Source organism: Canis lupus, chromosome 13, assembly GCF_003254725.2.
Source record: "Canis lupus dingo isolate Sandy chromosome 13, ASM325472v2, whole genome shotgun sequence".
In the NCBI taxonomy this organism is placed as follows: Eukaryota; Metazoa; Chordata; class Mammalia; order Carnivora; family Canidae; genus Canis; species Canis lupus.
The window spans coordinates 44,196,045-44,216,294 of NC_064255.1; the positions used below are offsets into that span (position 1 = coordinate 44,196,045).

The window sequence follows — 20,250 nt, forward strand, 5'->3', positions numbered from 1 at the left end:
AGACTATGAATTTTTATCTAAATAAAAGAGTAAGACTATGTAAACCTCTATGAAGAATTCTACAATCTCTAGAATTATAAAAAGAAAATTTGCTCTTAACAACCTCACAGGATTAGGAAAAAAAAAATGTAGACTTGAGAACATTATGAAACTGACCTTTAACTTAAACATATTAAGTGTTGGCAATAATCTTACAAATATGTACGTTGGTATTGGTGCAGAGTCAAAGAAGTAGACTCAAACTGCATCCTTCTAAGCCTAATCTCAAAGCAGCCAAATTATATTAACCCATAACCTAATACACAATACAATACTGACAACAGCCTATGATTATGACAGACACTACACCTTTATTGCCAGACACTACACCAAATACTTTATCTGCATTTTATCATTTAATTCTCACTCATTTCATTCTCTTTATCTTACAAAGGTATTATTACTGCATTTAACTTGAGAAAACTACAATTCATGAAGGCAGAATTTGAACCAGGATATGCCTGACTCCAATGTCTGAGCTCTTAACTCATTAAGCTATATTGTCCTCTCACCAAATGTAAAATAAAATCTAATATCAGATTGGTATTTTTATTAGATTATGAAGTCACACAAAAATCTAAATTAAGAGCATGCTCTAAATGAACATGATAAATAATTGTATTCCATTAAAGTTTTTTAAAAAAGCCTTACTTGACTTCTGACATGGACAGAACCTTTTCCCAGATCGAGGACATTCTCCGCAAGCACCAACATGGCAAACTTGCTCACATGTATGATTACCACATGGCAGTGTTTTCCCACATACCTAAAATAAAATGCAATAAGCACTAGTGAAGGACTTAAAAGTTAACAGAAAAGACTTTGTCCATGACATAATCTATTTTTCAATCACAAGCAACTTCTTTATGTTCTTCACATTATGCTTTATGTCTTACATAGATATCATATACATATACACACAAACACTTCCTATGTACCAAAGAGTCTATTTTTAAAATAAAGGGGAAAACGTACATAGAGCTTCATATGACCATCTACCAAAGATTTCCAAATGATACTAAAACCATGTCAATTCTAGGACAATCTACAAAATCCTACTTTCTCAATTGGATTAACTCAAGAAGGGGGTAGTGTTAGCTGAAGAGAAGGGAAAGACAAGGAAGGAGAGAGAGAAAGAAGCAGAGTACATATGTACTGAATCCAAAATTCAACATATAGCAATTAATTTGGGAAAAAAAATTTCCTCCACTAATTAAAATTACATTCAATTGGCAAATAGTTTCCTAAAACATGAAAATAATTCATTTGATTTGCTATTCTTCTTTTATGTAGCTAAACCTCATTAGCATTTCTAATTGTTTATGCTTTGTGTACTCTTTAATACAACCCCTCCAACCCCTACACTTACTTGATCACAGTGCCACAGTGGACTTGCACAGCTTCTTTCGGCTATTTGTTTCCCACAGACACATTTTTGCCTACTAACTCTTGGACAGGGCGGACAATTCCCTAAAATCACAATGATAAATTAGCATAGAAACATTACAAAAGCAATAAAGACTAACTTGATTTTTACTTAAGATTTTTACTTAAAAAGTCAGAATACCTAAACACATGACCTTTTTACCTGCATGACAAGGACTTTCACATTTATGGTGTCCACAAAGCAACTTCCGCCCACATGGCAGCTGACATGACCATTCCTTAGCACTGCACCTACGAGGTATAGGTTTTGCTTTTTTACAGTAACAAGTAATTGTGACCATCTTTGGACAAGGAGGGCAGGGACCTAGAATCCAATGAAAGGGGGAAGAAAAAATTACAAGTCAAAATTTAAAACTTTCAACTCCTAAACCTATCAGTAATTTGTAAAGCTTTCTTTACTGATACTTTAAAAAGCATGCCTTTCTAATATCTTCTTATGTAAACCTAATTTCTGAATTAAACTTTCACAATTTTTTTCTGCCTCAACATAAGAAATAACCATCCACAAATAACTGGAAATGTAGTATTTAACTCACCTGGATGACAGAGGAGTAAACACTTATGGCCACAAGGAGGTTTAAATTCTCTCTCACATACTTGGCCACATGAGTGAGGCACAAGCCATGGATCTAAAGGTGGATCTTCTACTTTTCCACAATAGCAATAGTACCTACTAGGTGTGTCAGATCGTTTGTATTCAAACCTACATTTTGGACTACAAAAAAGAATGAAATTACTGAAATTAATTTCATTTTTAGAAGCGACATGAGAAACAGGAATATAAATATACTTAGTAGTAGAATATACGCAACTAATTTTTTATTAATGCACCTTCTGCTCTATCTTTATATTAGTAAGAAACAAGATTTTACAAAAATCAATTTCAACCATCTACAACAGCTCTGTCCAATATAATTTCTTGAGTTGATGGAATGGTTCTATACCTACCATGTCTAGATCAGTAGCCATCAGCCACATATGACCAGCGAGCACTTAGAATGTGGCTAACACATACAACTGAGGTAGAAACAGAATGTTTTATAATTTTTCAAAATTAAAATAACCATATGTGGCTAGTTGCTACTGTACTGAATATAGTTAGAATGAAGCTACAAAAAGAAAGCAATATTAGTTTTCTACTAAGCAGATGCACTTTATTCTTGAGGTAGTCATTCCCATTTTTATGAAGCTCAAGGTTTTAAAAGTTTGGTTGGGTGATCTGCAAATAAGTAAAACAGATTAACACAGCAAACAGAAGAGAGAAACCAGATTATACGTAGGCAACAGCAACAAGAAACATGCCTAAAATTTAGAATTGAGGAGGAAAAATAAAGAATTTTTCGACATCTAATTCAAAATAGGTATACAACAAATGTGTTTAAATAAAAAAAAGTTCAAATATTGTTTTGTCTTCTCTGCTAAAGCAGAAAGATTTTCACCTAGCAAGATTAAAATAAAGCAGTGTTAACCTTCGGCCCTATCAAATTCACTTCTAGATCATAGATCACTTCATTCTAAAAAGATGTTCTATCCCTTACTATCCCCCAGACAAACGAGTATAGTTAGTATACTATACTAGAAAAAATTTTGTATCATCACTTTCTTTTATATCATATAAATTTTCAGTGTCCTGAGAACATGTTCTGTTTCCAAATAAATGCCACATAAATATTCAAAATAACCAAAGCTATTTGTTTCTGTAATCAAAAATCAAAATCAAAATACCATGTCTCAAATAGAATAGTAACTAAAATTATTTTGTTGGAAGAATTATAAAAGAAAAATGTCTACATTTTTCTAAGCCAATGCAAAGGGCGATGTGTACCTTAAATAAGCCTAGATATGGATGGCTAAAAAACAACTCACAACACCCTAATACTACCCATCAACAGTGAGGCTAAATTATCCCAGGGATTGGGAGAAGTTGGGGCAAAAAGTGCAAATGGATGTGTTTTATTTAAAACAACGGCATGCAGTGCTCGCTTCGGCAGCACATATACTAAAATAATGGCATGCAATAATGAAACGTAATTATGTCATATCTGTATAAATAAGCCATATCTTAATACAAACCATTATCCACAAAACTAATTTAAAACTATTAATATTTGTATCAAGTTCTAGTTCCATCTTGATGACGATGAAATAAATCCAGAATAATCCTTGATTTTCTTAAAAAATATGAAATACCGAATGCAAAGATTACTACTACACAGGTGACTCAATTTTTTGTTCCTCTGAGATTTAAGTAAAGAGTAGAAGTTTCATTTCCCTTTTAACTGGTATCTCCCACCACTGTTAGCAAGATGACCACTTAAAATAGAATGAGATGAGCAAGTGATAAAAAGTATACATAAGGTTTAGATCTCTAAAATTAAGTCAGAATACCTAGTTTTTTACCTATTGAACACTTAAATCCTCCCACAAATAAATATATAGTAGCAAAACAAATACAGACTCTGAAATTTTAAACTGTTGCAGAGAAGCTAATATTCAATGCAAACAAAACAAATTATATCTCTAAAAATATAAGAATCAACTCAGAAGAATAGAAAAAGCACTAAATTTAGAAGGCAGAAATTCTAGTTTTCAAATCCTAGCTTTACCACTTAAAAGAGAAGCCAAATATATTATTTTGCTTCATCAATTTCAATATCCCCATTATTAACATGGGAATAAGAACTCTCATAGAATGCTAAGAATTATTTTTCAAGGTAACTAGTATTAAAATGTTTTTGAAAAACAACACTACCACAGGGGCACCTGACTGGCTCAGTCAATTGAGCGTGGAACCTACTTAAAAAAAAAAAAAAAAAAAAAGAAGAACAAAAACAAAAAAACCCACTACACTACCACAATTTTACAAATGTATCGGTATTTGTGGTAATAAGGGGAAGTCTAATATGGATCCAGGTTTTCTGAGGTCTGAATCTCATATAATTTGGGGACCTCTATGAAGAATATAAAATTAGCCACAAAAGTGAAGATTTATATCAACACAGAACCCCTGAAGTTTATGCTTCCATATCCTGACAGTAAATCTACCTTCTGAGTTGCCAGGATGGATAAATTATCTTTATTTAGCAGAGATATAAATTCTCCACTGCTCAACTCTTCCTGGAAATACAACAGGAGTTTATAATCAAATATTCATCAATAATAAGCCATGCTAAAGAAATAAATGTGGTAAGACTGGATAATACACACCTGTAGTTTGAGAGATTTTGAAGATAAAATCAGGAAGCCTATGATCAAAATACATTAGATGACAGTCTTATACCATGTGATACTAACTAATGTATACTAGCAGTAACTCTAGAAGAGAAATACCAGAATTATGGATTCTAGTCCTATATAATTTTAAAGAAATGGAAGTTCTTTAAAAGATAATTAAGGAGTTGTTTTGCAGAAGAAAAAGTAAAGTCTGAATGATTAGATTTCATTAGTTTTTGAAAGGAACAAGAACAGAAGAAAAAAATTACTATAATGCCACAAAACTAAAAACTAATTGAAGGCCCAACAAGGATCCTGAAACTGCCAATAAGGCAACTTATGACCTACAATTTTCATTTATTTTACAACTTACTATTCCAACTAAATTAGCAGAAAGTTACCATGGCCAAGGATAATCTCTCTTTCCAAAATCGTCATCCGTCAAAGGAGAAGATACCAGAAATTGGCTATCTTTAGCCCACTTCTGGATACAGGGCATGTGAAATATACAGAAACATCCTGAACAGCTCCAAACCTAAGACAAAGGTATCAGAAATTAACATGTATGCAAGGATTCTCTTTGATAATTCCACAATACTTTAAAATGAACATCACACTGAATTTTTTTGAAGGGCTACCTAAGGACTAAAGAAAAATTTTTCTTTCCAGTCTAATAGAAGAAATGTTCTTGATAAAAATTTATTTAAGTGTAGAACACTTTAAATAAGAATATTAATTACCCAGAGTCATTTAGCTAGAAATAACTACTACTAACATTCTAGATGACCTCCAATTGTTTTGGTATAAATTTCATACATTTTTAAAAGAAGGTCACGCTATACTGGTATGTAACTTTATAGTCTTTTAACATACTATAAAGCATTTACCATTATTAAAATATGTTCATATATGATATTTATAACTGTATATCATGCAGATTTACGTATCATCATTTATGTAACCAATCTCTTGTTGGACATTTAGATTATTTCCAATTATAAATAATGCTACAAAGGAATCCTGAAATATGTACGTATATCTCTACATAACCCTTTTGTTATATAAAATCTATTAGTCTAGCACTTACTGCTAAATTCTAAAAATTGAGCAAAAAACTTTATATATTAAAACTTAAGGAATAACAGTAAATTAATTTTTAAAACCTGCCAACACTTCAATGACAAAAATCAGCTCTCCTTTCAATATAACATTTTGCAACCATTCAATAAAATCACACATGGAGCACAATGCTTAAGCTGGCAAAAATATTTTTAAAAAGGTGGCAAAAAAAGAAAAAAGTGGCAACTTCTTAGTTTGAGTTACCTCCAAAGCAGTGCCTAAGAAAAGAACTGGGATGCAACAATGAGGGGATAAGGTAGGGAAGAGGAAATCCCAATATATGGTTTACTGTTGAGCTGATTACTGCTAAAGGCCCAAGTTCAGAACCACCAGGGACTCTGTAAAACACATCACAGACTATCCCAGCCCCAGCCCTTACCAGGGAGAAGGCTGGGACACTCATCCACCAATTAATTCCATGTGGAAGAATGTTGCCCCAAGGGGGCATTGACTCATTGACTCCCCTATGCTCGTGCATGATGTCCGTGTACTAGCTGAGTCAGTTCCCAAGGAGAAAGCATTAAGGTTAAAAACAATAAATCCACACACACAGCAAGTATTTAAGGTGGAACTATAACCACATGCAGAGACTGTTCATCCACTGCAGCTGAAATTAGAGTAAGCCAACCAGATGTGATTCTGGACACTAAAGGAAGGTGCATCCACAGCTATTCTATCCAATGCATGTTAAATTTCTGATTCACTCTACACAACCAACTCAATTCATCCAGTCTGATTTTGTCTAGGCAATGCTGCTGTAAGTAGCATATTAATCTGAGTCTAAATGTTGAGTCTACCATATTCAGTCATAACTTCCCCTTAATTGCTTCTTTAATGCCCTTTTAAATTTACATCTGATTAACTTCACCAGTAGACCACAGCACCTCTAAGTACATAAGTTACAGCTGAATCCATCTCTTCCCAATGACCCGAGCCATTTTCCACAGTGTCTTCAACACAAGAAACACAACAGAAGCTCACTAATTAACTCTAAGAGTCATGGCTAGATTCTCTACTTCCTTCTACATTTCAGTATTTGTGGGAATGTGTAAAGTACAGATGCTATGCTTTATCAAACTGACATGTGCATTAAAACTGAAGATATCTGCTTCACTTAATATTGTTAAAAATACTAGATGCTCATTTTTTACAATTAATTATTTTTTAAAGATTTTTATTTCTTTATTCATGAGACAGAGAGAGAGAGACAGAGACATAGGCAGAGGGAGAAGCAGGCCCCCTGTGGGGAACCCAATGTGGGACTTGATCCCAGGATCCCGGGATCATGACCTGAGCCAAAGGCAGACGCTCAACTACTGAGCCACTCAGATGCCCTGGATGCATATGTAAAATTTTTTTCAAATTACAGATTTGCAAAATGGAGATCAATTCATAAATTTCTCAAATGAAACATTCTTGAATGAAAATAAGCAAAAGAATAAATAGTTCAATACAATAAATTCAAAATAAGATATTTTGTAGAGATGGATTAAAATAGATAAGGAGAAAAACTTACTGCTTGGTTTCTCTTCACTGAAGCAATACAAATTAAGCACGTCATAGCCCCTGCTTGGAAAGCTTCATGTACATACTGTCTTGTTCGCTCTAATTCACGCATATCTCCATCTTGAAATTTAAAAATTGAAAACTTCATGTTAAGCAACAGCTGAAAGTAACACAAATTCACCAATAGTGCCACATAAAGTGAGGACTGTAGCCATTATCAATTGCTCGAAATAGCTGAAAGACGAGAAGTTTAAAAAAAAAAAAAAAAAAAAAGGAACCAATGAACTGCCAAGAGATCACAAAGTCCACACGTTAAATCTTATGTCCTTGATTCAAAAACAGCACATTGGCCCTCTCTGAGAATATACTTGCTCTTACTGCTGTTACAGTCCTTAACAAGTCCGGCAGGGCAGAACCATAAGCGAGAGCAGTGAGATGTCAAGTAACAAGGAAAAGCATACCTAAGAGCAAAGTGAAAGAACCTGGAAAGTCAAAGCTCAGCAGAGGCAGTGAGCATAAATATAAGTGGGTGTGTTGATACACAGCACATTCTTACCGAAAACTTGCTGAATGAAATAATCCTGAGTTTGTTACCCTATAATAACCTTGTTTCATTATTTCACGATTTTTGCTTAAAAAGGTATCATGAACTTTTTAGAAAATACCACAAAACTGTAATTTTCTGTAAGCAATTATTGAGCACTTATTTGCTAGGCACTGTATTTGTATTTCAGTGGGATTAAATGAGCTATTTTTATCTTTGTTTTACACAGAAAATGAGAAAACTGAGGCAAGAACAATTAAGTAACTTCAGTGTGACTGCAAAGTGAGCCATCTTAACCACAGTAGCAGCAAAAGGTTACTATAAGAAGATCCAAGAAATAACAAGTGACAGCAAAATGAAAGCCTAAAAAGCTACCCAAGAGCATGAGCCACCAAAAAGACAATAACCAGTGTCACTTTGGTGTAAGAGAAATAAACCTACATGCCTTGAGTGTGATAAAGATTCCATAATAGAGGAACTGAGTCTCCAAGAAAGTAGACTAATAGCATAAGCTATCATGGCAATAAAAAGCTTCAAATCAAAATTTTAGTCATCAAAGAAAAAAAAGTAAGACATTTGGCTAATTCTTTACCTTCTAAAATCACCTAAGTAAACAACACAACAACTTGACTCTACATTAAATACACATAATTATAATTCAGGATATTAAAGAAAATATACATAAAATCACTCACCAAACTATAAAGTATTATAAAATTACTAAAGACAATTGTTCATTTTTTTAAAAAATTGAAGTTTAAAAGGTATTCTTAAAAGCAGACTTAATAATCATACTGTGTGCTTACTTTGCTCTTCAACATAGTTGGCTTTAACAAATATACAACTGACCCTTAAACAACTACACAGTCATAAATCCGTGTATGACTTTTGATTCCCTAAAACTTTACTAGTTAGTAGCCTACTGTTGACCAAAAGCCTAATAACAAAACAATTAACACATATTTTGTATGCTATATGTATCATATGCTATATTCTCACAATAAAGTAAGTTAGAGAGTAAGAAATGCTATCAACACCCAAAAAACAAATAATCCAGTTAAGAAATGGGCAGGAAATATGAATAGACACTTTTCCAAAGAAGACATCTAGGTGGCTAACACACACATGAAAAGATGCTCAACATCACTCATCATTAGGGAAATACAAATCAAAACCACAATGAGATACCATGTCACACCTGTCAGAAGGGCTAAAATTAGCAACTCAAGAAACAAAAGATGTTGACGAGGATGCAGATAAAGGGGAACCCTCTTACACTGTTGGTGGGAATGCAAACCAGTGGAGCCACTCTGGAAACCAGTATGGAGGTTCCTCAAAAAGGTAAAAATGGAACTACCCTATGACCCAGGAACTGCACTACTAGGTATTTACCCAAAGAATACAAAAATACAGATCCAAAGAGGCACATGCATCCCAATGTTTATAGCAGCATTATCAACAATAGCTAAACTAAGGAAGGGGCCAAATATCCAACTGGTGAATGGATAAGGAAGACGTGGGATGTATATGTGTGTGTGTATAAAATGGGATATTACTCAGCCATCAAAAAGAATGAAATCTCGTCATCTGCAACGATGTGGACGGAGCTATGGAGTATTATGCTAAGCAAAATAAATCAGAAAAAGACAAATACCATATGATTTCATTCATATGTGGAATTTAAGAAACAAAACAGATGAACATATGGAAAGGAAAAAAAAAGAGAAGCAAACCATAAGACACTCTTAACTAGAGAACAAACTGAGGGTTGATGGAAGGAGATGGGTGGGGGATGAGCTAGTAGATGGGTGATGGGTATTAAGGAGGTGCTGGCACTTGTTATGATGAGCACTCAGTGTTAGATGCAAGTGATGAATCATTGAATCTACTCCTGAAACCAGTACTGCAATATATGTTAACTAATCAGAATTTAAATAAACATTTTAAACAAAAACAACAAAAAAGGAATATTATTAATAGTAAGAGAAAATGCATTTACAGTACTGTACATATTTATTGAAAAAATACATATATAAGTGGACATGTATAGCTCAAACCCATGTTGTTCAAGGGTCAACTGTAGTACAAGATTTTAAATTTCACCTAATTTAACAGCTAACATATAAAATAGAATTTGAGAACATGACAGAATACACTTTAACAAAACAAAGTCCAACTTTATAACATTTATTTAAGATTTCTTTGATAATTGTATTCAAGTTTGGCTGCAGGATTAAGTATACTGCCTAAGACGTCATGGTGGATAGCCTGGCATCTGAAGTCACACATTTTAAAAAGATCACTCTGGCAACTGAAGAAAAATGAATCTATGAAGGCCAAGACTGGAAGCCTGAAGTACCAACTGAGAGGCAGTCATAGCAGATAAAGCAAAAAATTACTTTAAGCAAGTTAACCATTTGTCTCAGTTTCCTCATCTTTCAAATGGTATTAATATCTACCTCATAGAGTTAATGTGGATTTAATCCACATATTAAACAGACGTCAGGGACTAAATTAGGTAATAATAGTATGTGGGGAGAGGAAACATGGAGTTAAGAAATTTAGGAAGTAAAACTCAGGAGGGCTTGGTGACAATTAGATCGTCCTGCCTTTAAAAGCCACGTTCATGTCAATAAAGGAAAGAGTGCTGTGTTTAATGAGATGTCTAACATGGGCAGAGGGGAGAACGGTACTGGATGAGATATACTCATGTTATGTTTGCGCCATCATTGCACTCAGATTTCTGGCTTGGGTGGGGTGGTGCTACTATTTGAGGTAAACAAAACAAGAAATAAGTTATCTTTCAACCTATGTTTGACGTGTCCATGGGCCAACAAGATAGGGACACCCATCAGGAAGTTGACCATGTAAGTCTGATATTTTAGAGAAGGGCCATGAAGGTACGTACAAAGACTGGGCTCAAACAAAAGAATAAACTTTTTGGGCAAAGTTCTGGTGTTTAATCCACTAATTTGAGATGGGAAACACCTCACTACCCTAACATTTATTGTTCTTAAATCAAGTAATCAGATTTCCTTATTTTGATATAAGCAAAGTAGAGAACAAAAAGGAACAAGAGTCAAAATATTTATGGATTTGACAAAAAACATAAGAAAAATTGCCTTAACACTTTAAGAGAGCCTGAGAGCCAGGCCAAAAATTAAAAACTTATAAATGATAAATATTTTCTTAAATAGTAGGAAGAAGTACTGTGAGTTACAATCTGGAATTTCCTATTTAAAAATAAAACCCTCTCTATCTAAAATAGTTTAAGTGAGGTCCTCTTGAAGCAGGAAACTTCTTAAGGTTATACATTCTATAAAGTCCTTTAGAACCAAGAAACTTCCTAACCTTAAAGTAACTCTTGGATCAACTTACCTGATTAAGCCAGCTGATAAAGGTCACACTTTATCAATCTACCTGGCTGAGCCAGACGTCAAGCTTCCTAATCTCAATTCCTTAGCAGATATTAAATTCCTCAGAAAATCTATTTGAGAATGTGTGCCCATCTTCATGATGCCATCGGAATACTCAGGCTATTAACTAATATTGGTGATACAATGCAGGCATCTTTTCTAATAATGACATTAAGTATGAAATGTAGAATGTATTAAAATGTAAAATAATCTATTTTTATACTTAGTACCAAATCCTTCATAGCAACATCAATTTGGCCCTCTCACTCGTAAACAAATGTGGTAATGAGAGCAACCTAGATATGCACAACTTTTAATGTGACTGTACACATCAAACCAAAGAAGACTTAGCTTAAAAAGAAAAAGCATAAAGTCGGAAGTTGTAAGATACAATATAAAGTAATGAAGAAATGAAATTGAGCTCGAAACACATTTAATATGATGAAAAACAAAGAAAAATGAAGAATAGATTTAAGGGAGTCTTCAAAGTCATCAAGCCCAACCAAATCAGAAGCGGGGACAACCTGACCCCACTCATTTCAGGGAGTTCTGATATCCCCCTCCCAAATCCTAATGAACTGCCTATGAGTGTGTATATACATATATATGTATGTGTATATATGTAGGAGAACTTCTAAGGCTGCCAACTATAATGAACTGCACTATATATATTTATATATGTGTGTGTGTATATATATACATATATAAGTGTATATATGTATGTATATATATGTAGGAGAACTTCTAAGGCTATAAGGGACACTGCCATTCTCTCTGCTTTATGGAAAGATTAGTGTTCTACATGTAACTCAAACAGTAAAATGCACAAAAATTCAACTCTACAATACAAAAATGCTCACTCTTAAGATGCAGAAACTCTTCCATATAGACTAAAGGTGTTTTTTAAAAGTTAGGAATATATTTTCACGGATGTCAAAAAAAGTCAAAACGGAGGGGTGAGCTACAATGGCAGCAGAGGAGGAGTACTAGATAGTTATCTAGTATTTGAGGGAATACTAGACAGTATTCGAGGGACTACAAGGTAACTATCAAATCATTCTCAAAATCCCAGGAATCAACCTGAAGATTGACAGAATAAACTCCACTAGTAGAGAGAGAAGCCACAGCGAAGCAGCTAGGAGGTATGGAGACAGAGAACATGGTTTAGGGGAGAAGCGGATCCTGAGTGCTGCAGTGGCGGGGGGGAGCCATGGTCGCAGAGAAAGGTGAGAGAGAGAGGGGGAGAGAAGAGAGAGAGAGAGAAAGAGAAGAGAGAGAGAGAGAGAGAGAAGAGCACACAAGGAGAACACACAAGAACATTTCCTCAAACCCACTGGCTCGGAAAACAGGAGAGGCTGATTTTCATGAGTTCTTGCAACCAGTGGGGCATGAAAAGCCTAGAGCTTTAAAGGTCAGCGGGCTGGCTGGGATGAGCCCAGAGGGCACTGCTCCTGGAGGGAAGGCAGGCAAACAATCTGTGGGCAGACAGCGTGGAAACAGTGATCTGAAGAATGCGTGGGGCACAAGGAGGAGATTATTGAGATTATTCGTTCCTCCTGGAGTCCTCCCTGAGAGACCGTGTTCACTGCAGATGCCTTTCTGGGGACAAAAGAGCCAGCTGGTGCCATTTCCCTGCTGAGTCCCTCAGTATAAACACAGAGACACGAGTGGTAAGCAGCACAGCACTGACGATGGCTGCCTCACCTGCTTATACCAAAGTCCCACACCCCCGCATCCTGATGGACCGGCCCTTCTCAGTCAAGCCTGCCGCAGTCCCAGGGCAGCAGGCCCCTTCCCCAGAAGACCAAGCAGGAACCCCTGCCCACACCACGGCTCCGACCAAAGAGTTCTGCCAGTCTTCAGTTCCAGTGGAAGCAGTATCAGGTCTCATTTAATAAGCAGACCACTTGCCACATTCTGGCCAAGGACCAAACACTGCCCACAGCAGGCAAGAAGAGCCTCTGCAGAGGACTGGCCTAATGGATACAGCAGTCAAGCCAGAAAAGCAGGGCACCCGCAGCACACACCACAGATACTCCCTGAAGCACCATGCCCTGAACACTATTAACCTCTTCTTCATAAAGTCATTATTCTCAGAAACAGGAACATAACAGGCTTTTCTAACAGAGAAGAAGGCAGAGACTTAGATAAAATGCCAAGACAGAGGAATTTATCCCAAACAAAAGAACAAGATCAAGTCGTGGCCAGAGGTCTAAGTGCAATAGATAGAAGTAATATGCTTGATCTATCAGCAGTATGCAGGATACTGCTGGGCTTGAGAAAACAACAGAAGACATCAGGGGAGACCCTTACTGCAGAGATAAAAGTTAAAAAAGAACCAGTCAGAGATGAAAAGTACATCTGAGACTGGAAACAGGCTTGATGAAATGAACACAAGGTAGAAGAAGCAGAGCAAGGAATAAATAACATAGAAGATAAAGTAATGGAAAATAATGAAGCTGAACAAAGAAGAATTATGGAACACAAGAAGACTTAGGGAATTCAGTCCCTAAGTCTCATCAGATGTATTCACATTTGTATTCTAGGAGTCCCAGAAGAAGAGAGAGAAAAGGGGCAGAAAATTTATTTATGGAAATCAAAGCTGAAACCTTCCCTAATGTGGGGAAGGAAACAGTATCCAGATCCAGGAGGCATGGAGAACTCCCATCCAAATCAACAAAAGCAGGCCAACACCAATATATTGTAATTAAATTTGCAAAATATAAAGAAAAAAATCTTAAAAGCAGCAAAACAAGTCTTTAATTTACAAGGGAAGACCCATAAGGCTAGCTGCAGATCTCTTAACTGAAACTTGGAATGAGCCAGAAGGGAGTGGCATGATATACTCAACGTGCTGGATGGGAAAATCTGCAGCCAAGAATATCCTACCCAGCAAGGCTTTCGTTCAGAACAGAAGAAAAGATAGAGTTTACCAGACAAAAACTAAAGTGGTTCAGAACCATGAAACCTGCCCTGCAAGAAATACTAAAAGGGACTCTTTGAGTCAAAGAATGAAAGGAGAGACCAAAAGTGACAAAGACAAGAAAGGATCAGAGAAAATCTCCAGAAGCAATGACAAAAGAATAAAAGGGCACTAAATACATATCTATCAACAATTGCTCTGAATGGGCAAATTGGGCCCAAAGTACCAATCAAAAGACATTGCATGTTAGATTTGAAACAAAAATAAGACCTATCTATATGTTGCCCATAAGAGACTCATTTTAGGCTTCAAGACACCTACAGATTGAAAGTGAGGTAATGGGGAACCATTTATCAAGCAAATGGATGTCAGTAGGAAGCCAGAGTAGCAATACTAACTTTGGAAAAACTGGACTTTAAACCAAAGACCATACCAAGACATAAAGATAGGCACTATAGCATAATAAATGGGACAATCCAACAAGATCTAACAACTGTAAATATTTATGCACCTAATATGGGAGCACCCAAATATGTAAAACAATAACAAACATAAAGGAACTAATTGATAACAGTACAGTAATAGTAGGGGACTTTAACACTAGATCAATAGATCATCTAACAGAAAATCAACAAGGAAACAATGGCTTTGAATGACACACTGGAACAGATGGATTTGACAGATATACTCAGAACATTCCATCCTAAAACAGCAGAATACACATTCTTTTCAAATGCACATGGAACATTCTCCAGAACAGATCACATACTAGACACAAATCAAGCGACAAGTACAAAAGGATTGAGATCATACCACGCATGTTTTCTGACCATAATAAGAAACCTGGTCAACTACGAGAAAAAAATCTGGAAAGACCACAAATCCATGGAGGTTAAAGAACATCCTACTAAAGGATGAATGAGTCAACCAGGAAATCAGTGAATTAAAAAAATAAAAAAAATAAAAAAACAGAAAAAACCAGAAAAAATGAAAACACAACAGTTCAAAATCTTTGGGATGCAGCAAAAGCAATCCTAAGAGGGAAGTATGTAGCAATACAGGGCCTACCTCAAGAAGAAAAGTCTCAAATAAACAAACTGACCTTACACCTAAAGGAGCTAGGGGGTAAAAAAAACCCACAAAAACAAAGCCTACAGCTAGCACAAGGAAGGAAAAAATAGGGATTGCAGCAAAAATAAATGATATAGAAAACTTAAATAGAACAAATCAATGAAACAAGGAGCTGGTTCTTTGAAGAAATTAATAAAACTAATAAACTAGCCAGACTTAGAAAAGAAAAAAGACTCAAATAAATAAAATCACAAATGAGAGAAAAAAACACCACATAAAATACAAACAATTATAAGAGATTATGAAAAATTACATGCCAACAAATTGAACAACCTGGAAGCAATGGACAAATTCCTAGAAACATATAAACTACCAAAACTGAAACAAGAAGAAATAGAAAACTCAGACAGATAACCAGCAAAGAAATTAAATCAGTAATAGAAGAAATCTCCCAACAAACAAACGTCCAGGGTCAGATGGCTTCATAGGCAAATTTTACCAAACATTTACAGAAGAGTTAGTACCTATTTTTCTCAAACTATATGAAAAAAACAGAAAAGGAAGAAAAACTTCCAAATTCATTCTATGAGGCCAGCATTGCCTTTATACCAAAACCAAATAAAAGACTCCACTAAAAAGAGACCTATAGGCCAACATCCCTGATGAACATGGATGAAAAAAACTCTCAATAAAATACTAGCAAACTGAATCCAAGAGTAAATTAAAAGAATCAGTCACCATGACCAAATCGGATTAATTCCTGGGCAGCAAGGGCAGTTCAATATTCACAAATTAATCAACGTGATACACCACATTAATAAAAGAAAGGACAAGAACCAAAGTTTCTCTCAATAGACATAGAAAAAGCATTTGACAAAGTACAACATCTATTCATGACAAAAACCCTCAACAAAGTAGGTTTAGAAAAAAAAAAAAGTAGGTTTAGAGGGAACATACCTCAACATAAAATAAAGGCCACACATGAAAAACCCACAACTAATATCCTCACCAGGGAAAACTGAGACCTCTTCCTCTATGCTCAGGAATAAGACGGGGATGTCTATTCTCACCACTGTTATTTAACATAATATTGGAAGTCCTAGCCACAATAATCAGACAACAAAAAGAATTAAGTCATCCAAACTGGCAAGGAAGAAGTCAAACTGTCACTATTTGCAGATGACATGATACTCTATAGAGAAAATCTGAAAGCCTCCACCCCAAAATTTCTAGAACTGATACATAAATTTAGTAAAGTCCCAGGATACAAAATCAATATACAGAAATCTCTTGCACTTCTGTATACCAATAATGAAGCAGCAGAAAGAGAAATCAAGAAATCAATCCCACTTACAATTAGACCAAAACCACACTGATACCTAGGAAAAAAACCTAACCGAAGAGGTGAAAGACCGTGTACTCTGAAAACTATAAAACACCGATAAAAGAAATTGAAGAGGACACAAAGAAATGGAAAAATATTCCATGCTCATGAATTGAAAGAATAAATTGTTAAAATGCCTGTATAACCCAAAGCAGTCTACACATTTAATGCAATCCCTATCAAAATACCACCAGCATTTTTCACAGAGTTAGAACAAACAATCCTAAAATTTGTATGGAACCAGAGACCCCCAATAGCCAAGGCAACCTTGAAAAAAGAAAAGCAAAGCTGGAGGAACCCCAATTCCAGGCTTCAAGTTATTTTACACAAGGATATAGTGATCAAAACAGTATGGTACTAGCACAAAAACAGACACATAGATTTGGGGAACAGAATCTAAAACCCAGAAATGAACCCACAACTACATGGTCCACAAATCTTTGACAAAGCAGGAAAGAATACCAATGGGAAAAAGATATTGTCTTCAACAAATGGTGTTGGGAAAACTGGACGGCAACATGCAAAAGAATAAAACTGGACCACTTTCTCACACCATACAAAAAAATGAATTCAAAATAGATGAAAGGCCTAAATGTAAGACAAGAAACCACTGAAATCTTAAGAGGCAAAAAAAGGCAGTAACTTTGACATCAGCCATAGCAATTTCTTACTAGATAGGTCTCCTGAGGCAAGGGAAGCAAAAGTAAACATAAACTACTGGAACTTCATTAAAATAAAAAAGCTTCTGCACAGCAAAGGAAAAAAAATCAACAAAATGAAAACGCAATCTTCAGAATGTGAGAAGATACTTGCAAATGAGATATGTGATAAAACGCAAATATCCAAAATATATAAACAATTTATAAAACTCAACACACAAAAAATGAATAATCCAATTAAAAAACGGGCAGAAAACAGAAATAGACATTTTTCCAAAGAAGACCTACAGATGGCCAACAGACACATGAAAGATGGTCACCATCACTTACCATTAGGAAAATGCAAACCAAAACTACAACGAGATACCACCTCACACCTCAGAATGGCTAAAATCCAACAACATAAGAAAACAACGGGTGCTGGTGAAGATATGGAGAAAAGGGAACCTTCTTGCACTGTTGGTGGGAACGCAAGCTGATGCAGCCACTCTGGAGAATAGTATGGAGGTTCCTCCAAGTGTTAAAAATAGAACCACCTATGACCCAGCATTGCACTACGAGGTATTTACCCAAAGAATACAAAAATATTGGTTCAAAGGGGTACATGGACCCCAATGTTTATGGCAGCAACACCTACAATAGCCAAATCATAGAAACAGCCCAAATGTCTATCGACTGATGAATGGATAAAGATGTGGTATGTATACACAATGGGATATTATTTAGCCATAAAAAAGAATGAAATCTTGCCTTTTGCAACGAGATGGATAGAGCTAGAGTACCATGCTAAGTAAAAAATATGTCAGTCAGAGAAAGACAAATACCATATGATTTCACTCATGTGGAAAAAACAAAACAAGCAAAGAGGAAAAAAAGAGCGAATGGTAAACCAAGAAACACTCTTAACTATAGAGAACAAACTGATGGTTATTAAAGGGAGATGGGTTAAACAGGTGATGGGGATTAAGGAGTGCCCTTGTGATGAACACCAGGTGTTGTACGAAGTGCTGAATTGCTACACCGTACACCTGAAACTAATATTACACTGTACGTTAACCAACTGTAATTCAAATAAAAACTTTTTTAAAAAGTCAAAATTTAAAAGACAGTACAGCACCTGTCTGAGTAGTGTAACTTGTAAATGTATTAGCAACTATTTTTCCCCGTTTTCCTTCAAAATCTTCATCTCCTTCTTCTTCAGAGGAAGAGCTAAAGTGTTCTTCAACAAATTTTTTGGCTGCAGCTTGATTAGCCTTCTTGATTTCCTCAAATTTCCTTTGAGACATTAGCTCTGCTTAAAACAAAACAAACAAAATTAGCTTCATTTCTGCAAAACAATCCCTAAGAGCATAGGTTTAAAAGTCATTCTTGGAGCATCCTATTTTACTACTATGTACAAAAGTATTTTCAAGTTTCTTGTCACAAGACTAAACACAATAGTACCACAATGAAAGCTTTCATTTTTGTTAGATATCCTGCTAAATGCTGCAATTGTTCTAGAAGCACTGATTAACAAATTTAAAAACTATAAACACATGACAAAAGCATCCAAAAAACCATTAATCAACCTCAAAATAAGAATGTTAATAAAAATTAAAATGGGATGTTTAAAAGTAAACCAGGCACAGTGATTTTTAAGAGGTGAGACGCATGCCGCCTAGGAGCACATCAGAAACCGTTAAACTGGGGATCCCTGAGTGGCGCAGCGGTTTAGCTCCTGCCTTTGGCTCAGGGCGGGATCCTGGAGACCCGGGATCGAATCCCACGTCGGGCTCCCGGTGCATGGAGCCTGCTTCTCCCTCTGCCTATGTCTCTGCCTCTCTCTCTCTCTCTCTCTCTCTCTGTGTGACTATCATAAATAAATAAATTAATTAATTAATTAAAAAAAAAAAAAAAAAAAAAGAAACCGTTAAACTGGATGCTTTCTCAAACAATCCTCCTCCATGCTACCGCCCAGCAAAGATTTGGCACAAACAATATTCACCGTATACCCGTTATCTTTATAATCTGCTCTTAGAAAGCTCAAGGACTTTTTGCCTTTATTCAAATGTGGCCACAGAACATATATATTTAACATTAATCCACACAAAATGCTGCCGATAGGAAAATGTGGTTTTTACAGCAGTTTCGTTCCAAAAAGAAATGTTAAATTTTGGATTAGTTCTTCCACTAATCTCTGCAGCACTGACTGTACTTCTCATTTTGTTACTTGGTTAAATAACACAAAAAGATTTAGATTACTTCATAGTATATTCGCAAGTCCTTAAGGGGGCAAGGACCAGGGGAATTTTCTTCAAGTACCATTAACGAACTCTTATGAACAGCAACCACAGTTTTTTGTTTTTGTTTTTTCAGAAGTCAAAGGTTTTTATTGTTCTACTGAGGCAACCACAGTTTTAAGAAAGGAGCCACAAACATAACTGATCTGAATTTATTAGTGCCCATATTGAGAGCATTCTAAATTCACAAATTAAAACTGTAAATCACGGATTGAAAATTCACTTTGAGCTTGAAACTGATGAGCCACTACCCAGATAAGCTTTCTTAGTCTGGGTGGTGCGTCTCTACTTTGTGATGTTTTATCTTTTATTTCCCTCGTGAAACATTTTCCTTTTGTTGTTGCAGCCAGTCTAGCTGGGTATTATGCCATTATTTCAAGTAAAATTGAAAGAAAACGTACACAGTACCTATACAGGAATCTTTTTAAGTATTAGGAGAAAAGTAATGACTATAAGATAAAGGACTCAAAACTTGATTGCAATGAGATGATAAATGCCACTAATTGTGGAAAACTGGCACTTTAGGATGCATTTCTTTAAAGGCTGAATTAGAAGACATAATATAAACGTCCATAACCCTATCAATGTATCCACATAAGATCACTTCAAGGAAAGGTGACAAAAGCAAACTTTTTATATATTAAGTCTTAC

At 35.4% G+C, this 20,250-nt stretch overlaps 1 protein-coding gene and 1 long non-coding RNA gene across 4 annotated transcripts in view; one reads left to right on the forward strand and one right to left on the reverse strand.

Moving 5' to 3' along the window:
- LOC125752355 (uncharacterized) overlaps positions 1-9,784 on the forward strand; it is a 64,732-nt gene extending 54,948 nt beyond the window's left edge. For both annotated transcript variants that reach the window (XR_007401665.1, XR_007401664.1), the window contains one exon: positions 8,097-9,784. This is a non-coding gene — a long non-coding RNA (uncharacterized LOC125752355). The remainder of the gene's footprint in view (positions 1-8,096) is intronic.
- The window catches only part of NFXL1 (nuclear transcription factor, X-box binding like 1), a 71,600-nt gene that overhangs the window by 48,733 nt on the left and 2,617 nt on the right, over positions 1-20,250 (reverse strand). For both annotated transcript variants that reach the window (XM_049092938.1, XM_035714959.2), the window contains exons 3-9: positions 18,438-18,611; positions 7,334-7,443; positions 5,100-5,233; positions 2,022-2,200; positions 1,628-1,789; positions 1,409-1,509; positions 691-805 (exon numbers count right to left, since the gene is read on the reverse strand). In XM_049092938.1, the coding sequence (XP_048948895.1) occupies positions 691-805; positions 1,409-1,509; positions 1,628-1,789; positions 2,022-2,200; positions 5,100-5,233; positions 7,334-7,443; positions 18,438-18,611 (975 nt within the window). The remainder of the gene's footprint in view (positions 1-690; positions 806-1,408; positions 1,510-1,627; positions 1,790-2,021; positions 2,201-5,099; positions 5,234-7,333; positions 7,444-18,437; positions 18,612-20,250) is intronic.